General features: G+C 42.7%; 1 protein-coding gene across 4 annotated transcripts in view; it reads right to left on the minus strand.

The window, feature by feature from the left end:
* Window positions 1-5,983: 5,983 nt before the first annotated feature.
* nos1apa (nitric oxide synthase 1 (neuronal) adaptor protein a) overlaps window positions 5,984-20,286 on the minus strand; it is a 381,173-nt gene continuing 366,870 nt past the window's right edge. For all 4 annotated transcript variants that reach the window (XM_067990661.1, XM_067990660.1, XM_067990662.1 and 1 more), the window contains 2 exons: window positions 16,657-17,002; window positions 5,984-8,408 (listed from right to left, as the gene is read on the minus strand). In XM_067990661.1, the coding sequence (XP_067846762.1) occupies window positions 7,847-8,408; window positions 16,657-17,002 (908 nt within the window). In that variant the 3' untranslated portion in view covers window positions 5,984-7,846. The remainder of the gene's footprint in view (window positions 8,409-16,656; window positions 17,003-20,286) is intronic.

The following is a 20,286-nucleotide window of genomic DNA, read 5'->3' on the forward strand; positions in this document are numbered from 1 at the left end:
AGCAGTGATGGCTTCCCTATCAGGCCAGACCTGTCGGGAGGAGGGATTGTGGGTCAGAAGAGGCCCAGCAAGGTAAGTCTGAACAATTTAATTTTAGGTTTCCTTGTGGACCAGGAGGAGCGGGATTGCTTGTCTGGGCCTCACAATGATACCTTGGGTGAGCCCGCCCCCCAATCCCAGCTATATGCCCCCCCGCCCCTGATCTTGGTTACAAGCCCCCTCTTATCAAGGTTACAAGCTCCCTCTCCCCTCCGATTGCCTCCAGAGCCCCCCATCCCCCTCAACTGATGGCTGGTGACCTTTCCCAGGGGTCCAGGGACCTGGCCCGCCAGCCAGGTAGTGGATCTGGCTGGGTGTCGGATAGGACTCCGGGAGAAATGATGTAAACGCAGCCCAGCCGCTGAGATCGGTCGGGCGTCCGTGTCTCTGGACCCCCCCCCCCACCCGGGCTCCACGTCCACTTCGGGGATCACAGGCTCCGTTCCCGTCCCCACTGTAAAATTGGGGCCTTGGTTTCAGCACAGTGAGGAGGCAAGGTAAAGTAAAAACATACATTGTAGCGTCTATGAATCTAAGGAGGCATAAAAGAGGGAAGTTCAGAGAACCAAAGATTCCAGGAATAGAATAAATCTGAATTTTATTTACAATGGCCAACACACTCTTTATCATTTGCCTCATACTCTTAAATCCTGTATCGCTGAATTGTAGAAAACCCAATATAAACTGTAAACAAATCAGACACGGCATCCTCCATAGCAGACAATGAAGAAAATGGAATCTTCTGATCTTGTCGTAGATCCAGACATGGCACAGAAATAATGATCTGATTCTCAGAATCCGACTCACTAATGTAATTGAAGTTGAGCAGTCGCATAATAAATATATTCATTGATTTTCAAACTCTTATTTCATGCCGTGCTTGATACTAAAGCATACAGGCAGAATAAAAAAAATATTTTAAAAGGGATTATTAGCTGAATGGTAGACAATAAAAAGGGAAATGGAATACCAGCTAGGAAATCTGAGTAGGCAAGTGTGACCCTGACCTGCCGGTCGCTTGCCATTTTAATTCCCCTTCCCACTCCCACTCCCACTCTGACCTCTGTGACCTCGGCCTCCTACACTGCTCCAATGAAGCTCAACAAAAGGTCGAGGAACAGCACCTCATCTTTCAATTAGGCACTTTTCAACCTTCCGGACTCAACATTGATTCCAATAACTTCAGATCATAACCACTGCTCCCTTTTTTTTGGTCAGCAGGCTTTAGCATTTACAGCTCCTCTAGACCCATCTTTTGTTTATTTACTTGTCCCATTACCACCCTCCTTGCCTTGCACCATCATCCCTTTAGTCATTTAATCACTCCTGCCCTCCACCCTATCACAGACCATCCCTTTTGTTCTTTCCTCTCCTCCCCATTTGACCTGAAGTGTTAACTCTGTTTCTTTCTCCACAGATGCTGCCTGACTTGCTGAGTATTTCCAGCATTTTCTGTTTTTTTAGATTTCCAGCATCCGGAATATTTTGCTTTTCATTAAATATGCTGGGCCACTTTGATCGAAGGATCATAGGAACAGGAGTAGGCCATTCAGCCCCTTGAGCCTGTTCCGCCATTCAATTAGATCATGGCTGATCTGTACCTCAACTCCTTTTACCTGCCTTTGAGCCATACCCGTTGATACCCTTACCCAACAAAAATCTATCGATCTCACACTTGAAAATTTCAATTGACCCAGCATCCACAGCCTTTTGGGGGAGAGATTTCCACTACCCTTTGAGTGAAGAAAATGCTTTCTGATTTCACTTCTAACTGGCCTAGCTCTAATTTTAAGATTACTCCCTTTTGTTCTGGATTCCCCCATCAAAAGGAAATAGTTTCTCTGTATCTACCCTATCAAATCCCTTTATTATTTTAAAGTTCTCGATTAGATCACCCTTCAACCTTCTAAACTCAAGGGAATACAAACCAAGTTTATGCAACCTGTCCTCATAATTTAACCTTTTAAGCCATGGTATCTTTCTGGTGAATCTGCGATGTACCTCCTACAAGGCCAATGTACCTTGCCTGAGGTGCGGTGCCCAAAACTGAACGCAGTACTCCAGCTGGGGCCTGACCAAGGCTCTGTACAGCTGAAGCATCACTGCCTCACTCTTGAATGCAGAACCCCTTGAGATAAAGGCCAGCATTCCATTAGCCTTTTTGATTACTTTTTGTAACTGCGCACTTGTTTTTAGTGATTTATGTACACGGATACCAAATCTCTTTGCTCTTCTGCAGTTCCTAGTCTCTCACCATTAAGAAAATATTCTGATTCGTATTCTTGGATCCTAAGTGGATGGCCTCACACTTCCCCACATTGAATTCCATCTGCCATAGTTTTGCCCACTCAATTAATCCATTTGTGTCCCTTTGCAACTTCCTGCTCCCAACCACATAAAGTAACTCCTAACTTAGTGTCATCTGCAAATTTGCATATACCACATTATTGCTTCATCCAAGTCATTGTTATATATAGCGAAATGCTGAAGCCCCAGTTCAGATTCCTGGGGAATGCTACTTATCACATCCTATCAATCAAATATTATTCCCTTTATCCCTGCTCCCTGTCTCCTACCTCCCAACCATTTTCCAACTCATGTCATAAGGTTATCTCCAATTCTGTGCTTTTTCATTTTTGATAATCTCTTGTGCAGAACCTTATCAAATGCCTTCTGAAAGTCCATGTAGACAACATCCATAGATTCTTTCCTATCCACAATGCCAGTGAGCTCTTCAAAAAATTCAACCAGATTAGTCAGACAGGACCTACCCTTCACAAATCCATGCTGAATCTTTGGTCTACTGATACCTGTCCAAATGTGTAATCACTCTGCCTCTGATGATAGATGCCACCTCATTAAGTCCCATTATTTTCTCCATTACCATTTAAAGAAAAACTTACATTGGGCAGAACTTTTAACTTCAATGGGAAGGAAAATTGGGCAGAGTGTACAATGGGAGGTCAATCTGATGTTGCCCATTTTACGTCCTAGTCAAAGTTGAAAGTTCCATCCATTAAATCTGTGATGTTCCTCCCTTTGAACAATTTCAAACAACTTTACACACTGTTATTTGAGGGTAGAGCAATATTTAACAGCAGTTTGTACTATTGGGCAGTTTCTATGATTAGGTTAATTGAGACAGCAGGAAAGATATCATTCAGAATAATGAGAATCACCAGTTAGTAAGCTTCTTATATCAGTCTCGCATTTTACCCCATTTATATAGCAACTATTTGCTCTAAATTTCAGCAGCACATTCAATATGAGCAAACATCAAACAATAACAGATTTCAACCTCTCGCCTCAGATGGTGCTGCCACTTAAAGACTGTGAGCAAAAGGAGAGAAAACAAAGAATTAAAAATATTAATGACACCTCACAACAGATCTAAAAAGTTAAAAGTTACTGCAGATGCTGGAAATCTGAAATAAAAACAGAGAAACTGATGGAAACATTCAGCAGGTCAGGGAGTATCTGTGGAGAGAGAAACAGAGTTAACGTTACAGGTCGATGAAACGTCCAGTTCTGATGAAAGGTCATCGACCTGAAACTTTAACTCTGTTTCTCTCTCCACACATGCTGTCTGACCTGCTGAGTGTTTTCCAGCAGTTTCTGTTTTTATTTCAGGTCCAAAAAGTTAATTATGCTTTCATAAAATTGTCCACGCAACCTAAAATTAGTAGGCAGTCATCCCATTTTTTTTGTATATTCCTCTAACGGAAACCTTTATAAATGTGTATACTGTAACTATATTCTCAATTTTATTAAATACAGTTCAATGTACATGATCCCCTTTCTTGCTGCATAATTTATATTCCCCAAATTTATGTCTCCAGAAGTTAAGCATAACTTAATGGGAATTGTGCATCAAATAAACAAGAGCACGTTTTTTCAAACAGATACTACGTTCAGTAGATAGGATTATGATCATCTTCAGCTACTTGCTGAGCAAGCTCACAGAACTGGATAATAACTTAAGATATTCTTGTACTTAATAGACCAGAGTTGAAAAATAAATCAACGGAGAGTAAAAACAAGCGATTTTCGTATATTTTCCCAAGACGGCATGCATTAACTCAGAATTGCCACAAGGAGGCAGAAGATATACAATCTACTGACATTTTTGTACTGTAAGAGGCAAAAAAGATGTATATGATCTGAAGAGAAACCAGAGTACTGGACAACCTGTAGAATAAAAAGCAGGTGTGTCGAACTATTGACAAATAGTTACATCAATAAATCCTTAATTGACAACACTTGTAAAATAACAGTTCGCAAGATCCCTTTAGCAAGCCTGGTTAAAGATATTCATCTGCGAAATACTTAATTCCCTTTTCCATTACCGTAATAGATTGAATGAACTAGGCTAAGGACTATCCATCAAACTTAATCTGGTGCACGGTGTAAAATAATTCTTTTTGTAAAAATTGTATTGATAAACAAGGATGAAGAGAGAGATTTAAGTCTAAGCTTTTGTCTCATTAAACTCTTGTAAGTGCAGAGGGTTGAGGGTTACAATTAGATTTTCAAGGTAAGGGATGGCTGGTCAATCTACCTCCTCACGTTCACCATCATGTTTGGTTCGGTTATCAGGTTTGGTTGAGATGACACTGCCTGTGGACAGCTCCAGGCATGTTGCCCAATATCAAATCGCCAAAAGACACACTCGAATAGTATAGGCAACCCTCTCCCCACAACTAATTTACCACAGGTGATTGAGAAATCAAGTCGAGACTAATGACCCTTATCTCATAAGTGTGAATATTGGCCAAGAGCAGGATTCAATATTTTTCATGTGTTTCTGCTGTTTTATATTATGGTAACCAAAGTATCTTTTGCCTGTAAAACAAGTGTGAGGGTCTCTGAGGTTCTTTCTCTATCCCCAGATGGCGAAAGCTTGCAGCATTTCTGTGTCCATCTTTAACAGTGTCCATGCTTAAAATCCATAGAAAGTTATTGGCCATATTATAGCTTATAGCAATAGTAGCATTTGCTTAGAAAGCAACAGTGACTACACAAATACTGTAGGGACCAAGATGCCAAATAATTTCTTCAGCATTTCCCCATCACACTAAAATTGCACCAACATAATCATTAGCCTTGATTCTCAATCGTTCAATACCTAGCTAAGGTGCTATGAAACACATGCATATTCAGCACTCCCATCAAAATTAATCTGAAGTCGGAAAAAGTAACTTATTGTTCATCAATTTGCTCATTTGTAAAGTCAATGTGACCAAAATCAATAATTAATAGACAGTTCTAATTAAATTACGTTTTGTATTAAAAGATGTTTGACTATATGAAAGAGGACAGAATGACAGGCTCAATACTGGGTGAATCATAGAATCTGATAGCACAGAAGGAGGCCGTTTGGCCCATCCTGCCTGTGCCGGCTCTTTGAAAGAGCTATTCAATTAGTCCCATTCCTCCTGCTCTTTCCCCATAGCCCTGCTAAATTTTTCCTTTTCAAGTATATATCCAATTCCCTTTAATAATAAACCAGTAACAATTCTGCTGGCTTTGGACCCAGGAATTGTCAGCACTGCTTTTAAAGACATCTTAGAATTGATGGTGATCTTCAGTCTAGAATTAATGTCACAGTTTCACTGACACTTTTTTTTTTAAAAAGTCTTGCCAACAATTCAAGGTAAATTGAATTTTTAATGCAATATAAAATGTCTCATTACAGCAACAAATGTACCACTAAATTAAAAGAAATGTAATGATTAATTTTTAGTACTCACTTCCACAGGTGCCCAGTACAGTCTGTCTAATTATACAATATAAATGTATGAGGCAGTGAATTAAAAAGACCGTGGGCTGCCTAAAAGATTGAAAACATTTAATGGCACACTAATTCTGTGCAAATCAAGGTGGCAGTCAATAAATATTTCAAAGCGATTCAAAGAGAGAGGGAGAGAGACTGCACACGCCAAAATTAAAATTTGAAAGAAAACCACAAAACACTGTGGATTTATTTTTAAGGATTTCAGTTTATAAAATAATGCATAAAAATGCTAAATGATTGAAGTGTTAACATTTGCATTTGAATAAAACAATATCTGAAACCTCAATCAAACTATGAGATCATTTCTACAAATACTAGTAGATCATCGGTTTTCAGTAGGTTGATATGGATTGGCAGATATCTCGACCATCGACAATCCCCAACTCTCCCCCTACCACCATTTCTTTAGGCTGAGAGTAATGAATATACATCACGTCAAAGAAAGAACTTCACCCTGCACTCTCATAGCGATACTCCATACAGTGTGGGTTTTAACATTTAGACTTGTGCGCTGTTGTGCTAAAACTCACAATGAATGTACACGTCCGTCTTCATTCTTGCCGTATTAATGCACAACTATAAAGATGTCTACGAGGTGGATGCAGGGGCGGGGGAGAGGGGTTGTCTCATTCAGCACCTGATACTTTGCTACGTTCTGGGTAACAGAAGTAATTAAAATTAATAAACTGTAAAACAAAAAAAATAATTAAATTAAATACTTCACTGAAATACCTTTGGAAATAATTCCTGTCTAGACTGGAATTCTGGAGAGCAGCACGTTGTGAGTTAGTCTGAATGTAGGCTTTATTAGTACAGGGAGCAGCTATCTGATAAACAGACAATTTGCAAGTAAGCAGATTGTGGTACATTTAAATAATCCATCTCCAAAAATAGGACGAGCTTCTTAAAACAGACTACTATTAAGGCAGTATGACGTCTAGACGTATTAATAAAATGATGCACTTTATAAAGATTTATTTGATTTAGTCAGCGATGTAGTAATATTTATCTAAAATAAATTCTTCTTTCCAAAAACTACATTAACTTTCATTTTAAAACTGCAATACAATTCACTGCATATTCCTTGCATACACTTTCCCTTGTTCTGATTTTAAGATTCCAATACTTTTTCAAATAATCTACTGGAAAACGAAGTTCCACAAGACTGTGATGTTTACTTCATTTTGCAGAAAGTGTTTGTATGAAAGAATATTTAATGAGGTGTTTACACAACAAAATTTTACCGTGGCAATGTTCCAAGTGCACAAGGCATAAATCAGGCACTTAATGTTGTCTTATTACATACAGGCTTTGCATATGGTGGAAGGTTGTTAGTCACTTTGGTGAACAGGTAGAACAGTGTTTGGATTTGTTGACTTTCATAGCTTTAACTACCATTAAAATCTAGGCCTTGAGATTACAACATGGGATCGTAGGTATGAACGGTTGATGTGTTGGTCCAAAATTAGTTTCTGCGCTATTTTAGCAGAGGGTTAACTTGTTTAAAATAAATAGGTTAACTCTGCTGTTGAAAATAGGCGAGAGGAAGTTCAGGCAAATGTGTAAGTCATTCGTACCCTATCATCCCACAGTGTGATTCCAAGGCTCTACTTCTAAAAACTCTCTGTGTTCTACTTTAGCCTTCTCGCAATGTTCCTTGTGTACATTTGACAATTTACACTCTGAACACAGTGCTAGTGAGTGGTGGCCTTCCTAAGATGAGTTCAAAGTTGGCTTTTCAGTCCGCTTAAAACTCAGGTTCAAAGCCAAACCTTTGCCTGGTAAAGGACTCCCACACAAGTAACTGTACCTTTAAACCACGAGACCAAACCCCATGGGACTACAATGCATCGATTTATGAATTTCGTAAGAACAAAGGTCATGAGATTTGGTGTGAAACTCTGGAAAAGGCTAAAGCACATTACAGTGATTTTCCCCCCTTTTGAGACTATTCAAGGAAAAGGGATACTGCAGATCCAGTGTTAAATAGTGAAGCACGTTCTCCACCGCAATCTAGTCGAATGACAACAAGTCTGGATGGTGCTCTTCATTTTCAACACTTGAGCATCTTTGCCTTGGCACTGCAGAGTCCTCAGAGTCATTCCCTAAAATGTCATCTTCGCTAATGCTGATCCGCAAGCAAGCCTTGTCGGGACGCGGGGAGGAGGCCATCCGTTTCTCATGACCAGTTGGCTTGAGTTTGACGTCCACAGGCTCCTTATTTAGAAGATCAGGCACCGAGAGGACAGGCTTGGCTAGGACCTCTACACTCTCCGATGTGCTGCAGAGTTCATTCTCCGATTTGGCCTGGGCGGTGAAGTTGGAAGTTAAATTCTCCACGCTGCTCGTGAGGGCAGTTCCCTCACCGTCGGCCTTACTTTCAGGTGTACCGTTTTTTTGCAGCGCTGTTTCATCAGGAGCGGCTGTGATGGATAGGTCAGAAACATCACTGCTATGAACCACTGGCACGGATGATATCATCATGTCCTGAGTGGTCTTAAGTGCTCGAGGTGTCCTCTTTTTGACCGTTGGTGGAGGTGGGTCTAGCCGAGGGAATGTGTCCACAAAGCTCTGACTACAATTAAAGAGAAGAGGTTAACTTCCGAAATATAAAACATTTCAGGCACAAGCAAAAACGTGAATGAGAGAGAGCACACAGGAAAGATTTTCGGAAATGTACGTAGGTATATTTCTTTCCCCCGTTAAGGAGAGCGCTAATGTTTCCTCTTGCAGCTTACTTAACTCCGCCAGTTGTACAGACCATTTCCCTACCAATTGAGCATCTTGTCCCTTGTGCCAGAGGCAAAGGAACAGAGTAGGACAGAATAGAAAGAAAAACAACTCCAATCACAGGAGAGGCGAAGAATTAGAACAGGGTTGAAAGTTAAATGTTTAAAAAGAATTCCGATATTTGACTTTCACCCCTCCATTAAGTGGATACAACTTACCGAAAAGCAGAGGCCTTTGTAGCCTCGAGTATAAATTAACTCTTTTGGCGGCCGTGCCTTCAGCTGTCTAGGCCCTAATCTCTGGAATTCTCTCCCTAAACCTCTCCGCCCCTTGACCTCTCTCTCCTCCTTTAAGATGCTCCTTAAAACCTCTATCTCTTTGACCAAACTTTTGGTCGCCTGTCCTGAAGTTTCCTTCTTTGGCTCGGTGTCAATTTTTGTCTGAATATGCTCCTGTTAAGCGCCTTGGGACGTTTTACCACATTAAAGGCCCTATATAAATGCAAGTCGTCATTGTTTTGTCAATTTTGTTCAAATCAGATGCAATTCTAAACTTGCCCTGTTGGGACCTGTTCAGATTCACACATGACCGTGACCAGCTGGGGAAAGCACAGCTCAGGTGCAGCTCACACAGAAGTCTGAGAGATAATATTATTTGCATGGGTACTTAAGCCATCACTAAGTGCAATTTTCTGCGTCTGGGTACAAAAAATGTATTATTAAGCAGCACAATGCTGAAGTTAGCGTCAAGTATTCATATATTCATTTAAATACAGTACTTCAGTAGATATAATTAACATGTACTCAGTCACCATAAAACCCAATGCAAAAGTCAAATTTCTATGGAGGTTTATGACTTGCAAACCTAAGGTTGCAGCTTATGAGCAATCATTCACAAGTCATCCAGCACAAAAGTCATACTTCAACATTACTGCAGCCAACACCAGATTTTACAGAACACATTACCCACTGCGACAGCAATGATCTTTTGAAATACTAAAGGATAAACTAAGGAAGAGTGTGCGTGCGAGTATGTATGCTGGGGGCAGGCTAGGCAGAATATTTCCAATACAACGTCTTCCTCCATCTGAGTTATGCAAATGTGTTAAACCTCCTACCCAAAGGAAATGCATGGACTTTAATTTTTCTTTTTGCCTTCTTTTGAGCCCCTTCATTTCAGCAGTACACCACTGTCAGTCACTGCTGACATCAGGAATTGGATCTTTCAGTGCATGGTAGCACCGAAAACCCAGACATCAGTATCGAGGCCAGGTATGGAAGTTATCTGGAGCTTCTGGGAAAATTCTATATGCTTGTGTACTAACTTTGTGGAGGGCTAAAATGGAGGGCTCTTTATAAGTATCTTATATTAAGCAGGGAATTTATCTTTTCTTTGCACTATCTATATATAATGCAGTATGTTTTATTCAAACTCTTTGAAGTGTTTTATTCTACTTTAAATAAGTTTATGAACTATAGTAAAATACAGACCTGGTTTAGAAAATCATCCCCCCATTATATCAGTGTAAATACACTGTCAATATATTATTAAACCCAATATGTTCTGTCATCTATCCATTCAAAAGTCCTACGTCAACAGTCAATATTAATTGTATTCACACCTAGTGATGCCTGCCCTTTTAATGCTTTTAATAGGATTTCCCAATTAATATCACAGTCAGTGACATTAGAATGCACTAACACCTCTGAATCAGAAGGTTGTTGGTTCAAGACTCACTCCAGAGACTTGAGCTCATAATCTAAGCTGACACTCCAGTGCAGTACTGAGGGGGCGCTGCACTGTCGGAGGTGCCGTCTTTCGGATAAGATGTTAAACTGATGTCTGCCCTCTCAGGAGGACGTAAAAGATCCCGTGACACTATTGCGCAGAAAGGCAGGGGAGTTCTCCCTGATGTCCTGGCCAATATTTATCCAACCAACATTACTAAAACAGATTATCTGGTCATTATCACATTGCTGTTTGTGGGACCTTGCTGTGTGCAAATTGGCTGCCTCATTTCCTACATTGTAACAGTGACTACACTTCAAAAGTACTTAATTGGCTGCAATTCGCTTTGGGACATGAAAGGCGCTATATAAATGCAATTTATTTTCTATTTTTTTTCCGAACGGTTCGAGGTCTGCATGCGGTTCCATGCCCTTGCCAGTGGGTGACACTGTGGAGCACATCTGGTTGCCATGCTGGATTTCAATAACTTGCATTTATATAGCGCTTCAATGTAGTAAAACATCCCAAGGTGCTTCACAGGAGTGTTATTAAACAAAACTTGACACCGAGCTACATAACGCATTTGAAGATGTTTGAAGGGTTTGTAGTGAAGAGAAGCCATGGGTTATCTTTGCATACCAGGATGATCCTGGAATAGTGAGCAGTTTTGGCAGAGAAGAGCACGACCCGATAGAGCTTTATATGGTCCAGCCAGATCTGGCGATGAATGGCTAAACCAGTTGTCTGCCATAAACATTCAAGTCTGCGTCCCTTGGACTTAAGGGAGCGGAGATGAGGGCCGTACCAGGGGGAATAACCAGGGTGAGAGAGAGTAATGGTTTTAATGGGGACAAGGTGGAGGTGAGGCTGTGATTGAGCAGATCGGTATCTGCAGAAATGTCGTGTTGAATGGAGGGCCAAAGGCTAGACAGTCGGAATTTGAACGTGCCACTGTGTGCAGTGAGTAACTCGCGAGATCTGTCGTTTACTTAAATGTTAACCACGTAAATTATATTTTCCCTATCCAGGTAACATTTAACCCCAAAATTTACGAATTTGGCTTCAAAAGGCTCTCCCATTCCTTTCCCAGCCCTGAAAATGTTTACACTAATTACATTTTTTAATTGAAATCCCAGTAATCAGTATTTTTATTTCACACACTACGATATCAATATCTTTTAGTAACTTACATTAAATTATTTTTCAACGTCGTGGCCTGGTGACCACAAGACCATAAGAGATAGGAGCAGGAGAAGGCCATTCGGCCCGTCGAGCCTGCTCCGCCATTTAATGAGATCATGGCTGATCTGATTTTTACCTCAACTCCACCTTCCTGCCCTTTCCCCATATCCTTTGACTCCCTTGCTGATCAAAAAATTTGTCTAACTCAGCCTTGAATGTATTCAATGACTCAGCCTCCGCAGCTTTTTGGGGTAAAGAATTCCAAAGATTCACGACCCTCTGGGACCAAGGTTTCTTGTCCTTCCTCCTCCCCCCTCCTTTGGTGGCCTACTCTTGCCCTCTGCTGCTAATCCCCAGCCCCCAGCCCAATATTCTCCCGTCCCCACTGCTGGGAAGAATATATCCTGCAGGTCCATTGTAGGCCAGTGCTCCTGCTGGCTGCTCGCACATTCCAATGTGGCCATTCCCACTCTTTCTTTCCAAACTCTTGGGATGTTATTTTTTCAGCAGAACTATTGCTCCTTGCTACATGAAAAAAAAACACTTTTTTCTAAGCAGAACGTCCTCTCTGCATCATTTTATGTGAAGCTGCAGAAACAAATTATTGGTGATGCCACATGTACAAACTTAAATAACAGAACTCGAGTGGGGGAGCTGATCAATGAAGACAACCGCTGGAATGAGTAATTGGAAAAAGGAATAGAGTGGAGTACGTTGGACTGAATAAGCCATAGTCTTGTAGCTTTAGGATTCACTGGAACTCTTTGATTGTGTTACACTCTCCAAACCATATTTTACTCTCTTTGCAAGTTGTTGTTTGGGATTTAATTTGTCTGTGTGCTACTTTTATTGCACTGGTTAATATGTTCACATTAAATTTCTGTCCCTAAACCTCTCTGCCTCTCTCTCCTCTTTTAAGGTGCTCCTTAAAACCTAACTCTTTGACCGAGCTTTTGGTTATCTGTCCCGATGTCTCCTTCTTTGGCTCGGTGTCAAATTCTATCTGATAACGCTCCTGTGCCTTGGGACGTTTTTACTACATTAAAGGCGCTATATAAATGCAAGTTGTTGTTGTTCAAAACCTACATAACATTGGTCACTGCACTTCAAAAATAAATGTATTACGTGTGACACGCTTTGCCATGTTTTGATGTGAAAGACGCTACATAGATGCAAAGGTTTGAAGCGCTGCTGCATTTCTGTGAACAAAATGGCTTGCAATTTCTGAACTGTGCACCACGCATAGATCATTAACTCTGATGAGCTCTTAATCAAAAGCAAAATACTGCGGATGCTGGAAATCTGAAATAAAAACAGAAAATGCTGGAGAAGCTCAGCAAATCAGGCAGCATCTGTGGAGAAAGAAACAGAGTTAATGTTTCAGGTCGAAGACCTTTCGTCGGACGCTATAAATTCTCATTACATTTATGCAACATGTTGTGAGAGGAATGTATCTTAGCATAACGTCCATGTTCTGAATACTTGTTGTTATTCCTCCATTTGCTGCACAGTGGGATGAATGTCGGAGGAGGAAAAGAGACTGCCTTAGGTTCGTGCCCAGAGGCTGCCAAAGTTACCAGACTCTTCTCAGTGTTTCCTCCATGGTGCATGATTGCTACTAACTGCATCCTGTGACACTCCAGATCAGTACTGAGGGAGTGCTGCCTGGTCAGAGGTGCCATCCTTCAGATGAAACATAAAAGATCTCATGGAACCATTCGAAGAAAAGCAGGGAAGTTCTCCCCAATGTCCTGGCCAATATTTATCCCGCTCTCCTCTGCCAAAACTGCTCACTATTCCAGGATCATCCTGGAATGCAAAGATAACCCACGGCTTCTCTTCTCCACTACAAACCATCTTCTTGAACCCCTCTCCCTGCCTCCTCCACCCTCACCTCCAACAAGTGTGAGGAGCTCATGGTCTACTTTGTCACTAAGATTGAGACCATCCATTCAGCTGCCTCTGCCGCTTCCCTCCCTTCCCCTATCTCATCAAGCCAACCTTCCCCTAGGGTTCCCTCTGCCCTAGCCCTGAACTCACATCTTTCTCTAGTCTCTCTCCTATCTCCCCTCATGCCCACTCTGAGCTCATCTTGACCATGAGACTCACCTCCTGCTCCCTCGACCCTATTCCCACTAAATTGCTGACCACCCAACTTCCCTTCCTGGCCCCCATACTAGCTGATATTGTTAACGGTTCCCTCTCCTCAGGTATTGTCCCCTTCCCCTTCTGCCGTCATCACACCTCTCCTCAAAAAACCCATCCTTGACCCCTCTGTCCTTGCAAACTACCGCCCCATCTCCAACCTCCCTTTCCTCTCCAAAGTCCTTGAACGTGTTGTCACCTCCCAAATCTGTGCCTATCTTTCTTGCAACTCCATGTTTGAATCCCTCCAATCAGGTTTCCGCCCCTGCCACAGTACTGAAACAATCCTTGTCAAAATCACTCTGTGACTGTGACCGTGGTAAACTATCCCCCCTCATCCTTCTTGACCTGTCTGTATCCTTTGACACGGTTTGCCACACCATCCTCCTCCAACACCTCTGCTCTCGTCCAGCTGGGTGAGACTGTGCTCGTCTGGTTCCACTTTTACCTACCCAGTTGTAGCCAGTGAATCACCTGCAGTGGCTCCTCTTCCCACTCCCGCACCGTTACCTCTGGAGTTCCCCAAGGATCTATCCTTGGCCCCTCCTATTTCTCATCTACATGCTGCCCCTTGGTGACATCATCAAAAAACACGTCAGTTTCCACACGTATGTTGCTGACACCCAGCTCTACCTCACAACCACCTCCCTCGACCCCTCCACGGTCTCTCATTCTGGAATTCTCTCCCTAAACCTCTCCGCCTCTCTCTCCCCCTTTAAGACGCTCCTTAAAACCTACCTCTTTGACCAAGCTTTTGGTCATCTGTCCTAATACCTCCTTATGTGGCTCAGTGTGAAATTTTGTTTAATAACGCTGCTATGAAGCGCCTTGGGATTTTTTACTACATAACTAAACATCACTAAAAAACAGATTACTTGGACATTATCTCATTGCTGTTTGTGGGACCTTGCTGTGCGCAAATTGGTTGCCGCGTTTCCTACATTACAACAGTGACTACACTTCAAAAGTCCTTAATTGGCTGTAAAGCGCTTTGGGATGCCCCGAGATCATGAAAAGTGTTATATAAATGCAAGTTCTTTCTTTTTTCTTTTTCTATACTGCTGCTTGCAAATATTAGTGAGAGAGATACAGGGCGCTAAGGTGCCATCTTGTTCTTGGCCATAGGCTGTGCAATCAGTCTGCTCATCCAGGCTGCCAATGATAGGAAAGGGACAATTCTGGCTCCAAGACACACCTTCAAACAGAGCTCTTGTTAGAAAATACTAACTGTGTGTGATGCTTGTGTGTGTGCATGCCCGAATGAGAGCAAGCGAGAAGGGAACCAGGCATAAGAACTGGCTGATTCTAACCCTGAGCTTGGGGGAGCCTTGCAGCTTCACCTTCGCCTAGTCCATCCATAATCTTATATGCAAGAGGGTGGCCTCCTCCAAGGGAACGGAAGATAAGTAATTTCCTTATTCTGTATGATCTTCCCATGCAAGCACGGGAGTAGTCAACAGGGGTTGTAAGTTGAAGCAACACATACACCGCGACGGACACGGGCCCAGCCTGCCGCATGTCCTGTGTGTAAGTGATCACGCATCATGCAGCTAGCTTGTGCTACAATGGTTTTATGTGTGAAGCCCTTTGACGATGCGAGTGTTCCAAGGGTGCTTGTTATAAGTTGCAGCTTTAATGTGTGCTCTGCTGGAGTACGGATCTACACGAGCCTGCAGTAAATGGGAAACAAGTTGACAGGCAACACTTTGTGTTTGCATATTTGAGCTATCGACCTGGGAAATGTTACTGTTGGGTTATTTTAGCTTGGCATTATCCTTAAGGTGTACATCTATTTCTAGGTCCTATGGGCACTGTACACAGCACTGAGGTAGAGACCTGGGAGCCATGATCTGGTATAATGGCGGAACAGGCTCGAGGGACTGAATGGCCTTCTCCTGTTCCTACGATTCAGGTAGGCCTTTTTCTGCCAGGCACACTGCACTGTTGTCCTCTGGGAAAGAGTGCTCCGGAGTGCCAAATGGGACAATCTTTCTCCCACTCCCCTGGCCATCAATCAAGGTTCAGGGGCTCCGTCACTCCATCATTTGCTCACAGACTCTGTTTTCTGCTTCCACATCTATTTTGGCGGACACTGGTTTTTGCCTCCTAAAACCTGTGTGAAGGCTGCAACAATTTTTACTCCCATATGTGTGACCGTTTAGTTTTGCGTGGCTGCATCCCTTTAAAGTTTTTGCAGCAGATCTTTAAAGTATCTAATTTCCACCCTTCCTTTTGGCAAACCCCCAGCACCAGACCCAACATGGACCAGGAGGGCCACCCAGGTCATTAATTAGGGCTGGTCCCAAAAAGTCCCAGGCGGTTAGCTTGGCAGGAAGTCAACGCCTCCTTGACAGGCGGCCTGCGCCGAGTATCCAGCACCCTCATACTCTTCGTCCACCCTCCCAAACTCAAACCTAACACCAGGAGACGCGACCAACACCCCATCGTCCTCAATGAGCCACTACTCCCTATGCTTGGAGAGCCGTGCCAGGAAACCAAACTGCCAGGGAATCCAATGTGTTCTAGCACCGTGCAAATTTGTACTGACATCATAGAATATGGAAAAGTACAACGACGCCCTGAAATATATATATGAAATATAAAATAACTTCCACATTTTGGTTTGATAACACTAAAACCTTTCTGTGGGTCGGGTACCTTGAGGCATATTGTGCACTGTTGCCGATCTGACACACATATCTACAGGATGTAATTAAGGCCTTCATTGATGCATTTAAGGGGAAGCTAGATAAGTACACGAGGGAGAAAGGAATAGAAGGATTTGCTGATAAGGTTAGATGAAGTAGGGTAGGAGGAGGCTCGTGTGGAGCATGGGCCGAATGGCCAGTTTCTGTGCTGTAAATTCTATGTCGTTCTATGTAATTTACAAGGGAAACTGTCTGTAAAGATCATCACAACCCTCACATGCTACGCTACATCAGGATATATCTACATTGTTAGTCATGACTCCAGCCAAACATTCTCCTCCTCATGGTTGGCAAACTACGGCACATTGATCCAGAAGTAGCTCTACTTACATTCCGTTGTTAGCCACCGTTCCTTTCTCATCCCCGCCCGCCATCGAAAGAGCCCCCTCTGCATTCTTGTTGACCTCGGTCACGCCGACGTCCATCGCGGCGCTCTGCTCTTTTCTTCGAAGCAGGTCGTTGACCTTTGCCCCCATGGCCTTCCCCAGGTTGATGGCGCTCTTGAGGTGCTGGCTGTTGATGCCGCCGACGCCACCACTGCCCGATCTCCCACCCGATTCAGCAGCAATGGCCGTCAAGGAGCCGGCCGGGGCCCCTTTAGTGGAGACGGCGGCCCTGGTGTGGTGAAGCTTTGGCGTGGGCGCGGTGTTAGAATTCTCAAACATGCTTTGGTCGACTGCCAAAAAAAAGGAGAAAAAATATCCTAATTAGCATATTTTAATAATTAATTTTTATAATGAATAATAATTCTTTTAATAATTCATTACAATTATCAACTACTTTACAATTGATAGCAAATCATTTGTTGTGACCAGAAATACATTATTTGTAATCGGAGAGACGGGGGAGGGAGGGGCAAGATGAAAAAGAAATTCTCAAATAACTCATGTTATAGAAGCAAACAGCAGAAGTGTCTTACCTTGTAAAATAAGAGCTCAGACAGCATTAAAGCAACAGGGAAAGTAAAGGAGAACAAGACATAGCAAGAAAAGAGTTATTCATCGGCAGTCACAGATTTATACATATTCAGTGATAATAATGGCCCATGTTGCACAGGCCCAATTACAATAGATTGACATTTCACCCCATATTGTGCTGGAAGGGACTGGTATTTTAAGAGAGGCACAATCGAAAAAAATTATCATATTTAATAAGTATTCATCAGCATCAAGAGATCCAATGTTTCAATATTCACATTTTCCAGACATGTCCCCACGTGCAAAATTTGCATCAGTGTATCGGAAACGGGATCGGGATTGCAAAGATACATGGTGAATGTTCATATATATTAGACATTTTAAAATAGCCGTCATATTAAATTAAAAAAGATATATTTGGCATCAATATTATTAATAAGTAAGACCTCCCCCACCCCCAGTGGAAATTAAAAACTAGCTTAATTATGTTTTCCATGTATTTTCATCTTTCTCTACCCATTTATTGGCCTCCTTCAGATGACATTCATGGAGGCAGCCAGACCACAGAGCTCCCTGTTACTCTTTCCCTTGCTGCTTTGCGACTGGTTTACAAGAGAAACCTGTTTCTTGTGCATGAAAACCAAACAGGCCATTCCTTCCTTCCCTATTGTCTGAATGGGCTGCTACTTCCAGGCATTTCATTCAGAGGGTATTACTGCACTCAACCCACTGAGAGCCAGCAGACTGGTATATCAGTACTGGAACCCATCAGTACCTGGCACTACAGTAAAGCATTTCAGCTCAATGGAACAGCGGTGTACAAATGGTAGAATTTTGTCCAAAAATAACTTCCATTCCCTTTCTCTTGGGAGGGGCACTGAGGGGATCTCAAACGATTCAATGGATTTCATTTCACACCTTCCATTACCTTACATCCCGGCCTCAACCGGGATCTTGGGTTCATGTCACGCTACACATAACCCAACCAGCGAAAAAAGAGTTATCTGTTTTTAATACAACTGGTCATTCTCTCTCTTTCTCTTCCTTTCAGATGTTTCTCTCTCTCTCTCTGTCTTTGGGTTCGGACCGTTTGTATATTCAGTAGTCCTGTATGTACTGTCTCTCTGTCTGATTGCCTTGACAACGGGCAGTTGGAAAGATTATCTGTAATCACCAGGCATTGTTCTCTGACTATATATGCGGTAACCTTCAAGGAATCACACACTCACCTGACGAAGGAGAAAGCCTCCGAAAGCTTGTGATTTTCAAATAAAACTGTTGGACTATAACCTGGTGTTGTAAGATTCCTTACACAGCCTAGGAAGTGCCACGAAATGTTCTGTAAAATGTTTTACCACTGTTGTGTATAAGGAACTCATTAGATCTTGCTTTAATGTGGAAGACCTCTGGAGCTCAAACAAACACTATCATAGATACCCTTTGCCTAGTGGACCCTATCAAAATGTATTCACATATTCCTGGTACTTAGGCCCGATGCCTTACTATTCCTCATGTCATGTAAAATTTGAACATTTTAGCCATTCATCAATCACAGCAATAACGGTGCTAAAAATGAAATCAATTGCAGTGTCATTTTACATTCGTAAATGTTGCCATTTCTTTCGGGCCAGGAGTCCACAGCGCCATGGATGGCGCAGCTGTACGGGGGTGAGGAGAAAGGCCAGGAGAGCAATAGTGATAGGGGATTCTATAGTTAGGGGAGCAGACAGGCGTTTCTGTGGCTGCAGACGTGATTCCAGGATGGTATGTTGCCTCCCTGGTGCCAGGGTCAAGTATATCACTGAGCGGCTGCAAAACATTCTGCGGGGGGGTGGGGGGGGATGGAGGTTGAACAGCCAGAGGTCGTGGTCCATATCAGTACCAACAACGTAGGCAGAAAGAGTGATGAGGTCCTGCAGGCAGATTTTAAGGAGTTAGGAAAGAGATTAAGAAGCAGGACCTCAAAGGTAGTAATCTCCGGATTACTCCTGGTGCCATGTGCTAGTGAGTATAGAAATAGGAGGATAGAGCAGATGAATGCGTGGCTAGAGAGATGGTGCAGGAGGGAGGGCTTTAGATTCCTGGGGCATTGGGACCAGTTCTGGGGAAGGTGGGACCTGTACAGGCCGGACAGGTTGCACCTCAACGGAGCTGGCACCAATGTCCTTGCGGGGAGGTTCGCTAGTGCTGTGGGGGGCGGGTGGGTGGGTGGGAGTTTAAATTAATTTGGCAGGGGGATGGGCACCAGGATGTGACAATGGAAAGGAGAAACAAGGGGCACAAAGGATTGGGGGAGAAAGATAGCACTAGAGCAAGTGATAGTACAGTATTAGGTGGGATTAGACAAAGAGAGAATACAAGAAAGTCTAAGACTGGTTTGCAGTGCATGTGTGTAAAAGCATGAAGCGTGGTAAACAAGGTTGGTGAGCTGCAGGCGCAAATAGCCACATGGGAATATGATGTTGTGGTGATAATGGAGACCTGGCTCAAAAAAGGGCAGGATTGGGACTAAATATTCCTGGATACAAGGTGTTCAGGAAATATAGGGAAGGAAAAAAAAGGGGGGGTGGCAGTATTGATTAAGAAGATTATTGTAGTACTGGAGAGAGAGGATGTCCTGGAGGGGTCAAGGACAGAATCTATTTGATAGAGTTAAGAAATAAAACAGGTGCCATTACACTACTGGGTGTATTCTGTAGGCCACCAACTAGTGGGAAGGATATAGAGGAGCAAATTTGCAGGAAAATTACAGAAAGGTGCAGAAGCTATAAAGTAGTGAAATCTGGGGACTTCAACTATCCTAATATAGACTGGGATAACAATAATAATATAAAGGGCAAACGGGGGGAGGAATTTTTTTAATGTGTTCAGGATAACTGTACGTTTCTGGCCCAACCAGGAAGGAGGCATTGCTGGACTTGGTTCTAGGGAATGAGGTGGGCCAAGTGAAGCAAGTGTCAGTGGGGGAGCATTTAGGGAGCAGCGATCATAGTATCAAAAGGTTTAGAATAGCTATGAAAAGGATATGGACCACTCTATAAAG

Source organism: Heptranchias perlo, chromosome 9, assembly GCF_035084215.1.
Source record: "Heptranchias perlo isolate sHepPer1 chromosome 9, sHepPer1.hap1, whole genome shotgun sequence".
NCBI lineage: Eukaryota > Metazoa > Chordata > Chondrichthyes > Hexanchiformes > Hexanchidae > Heptranchias > Heptranchias perlo.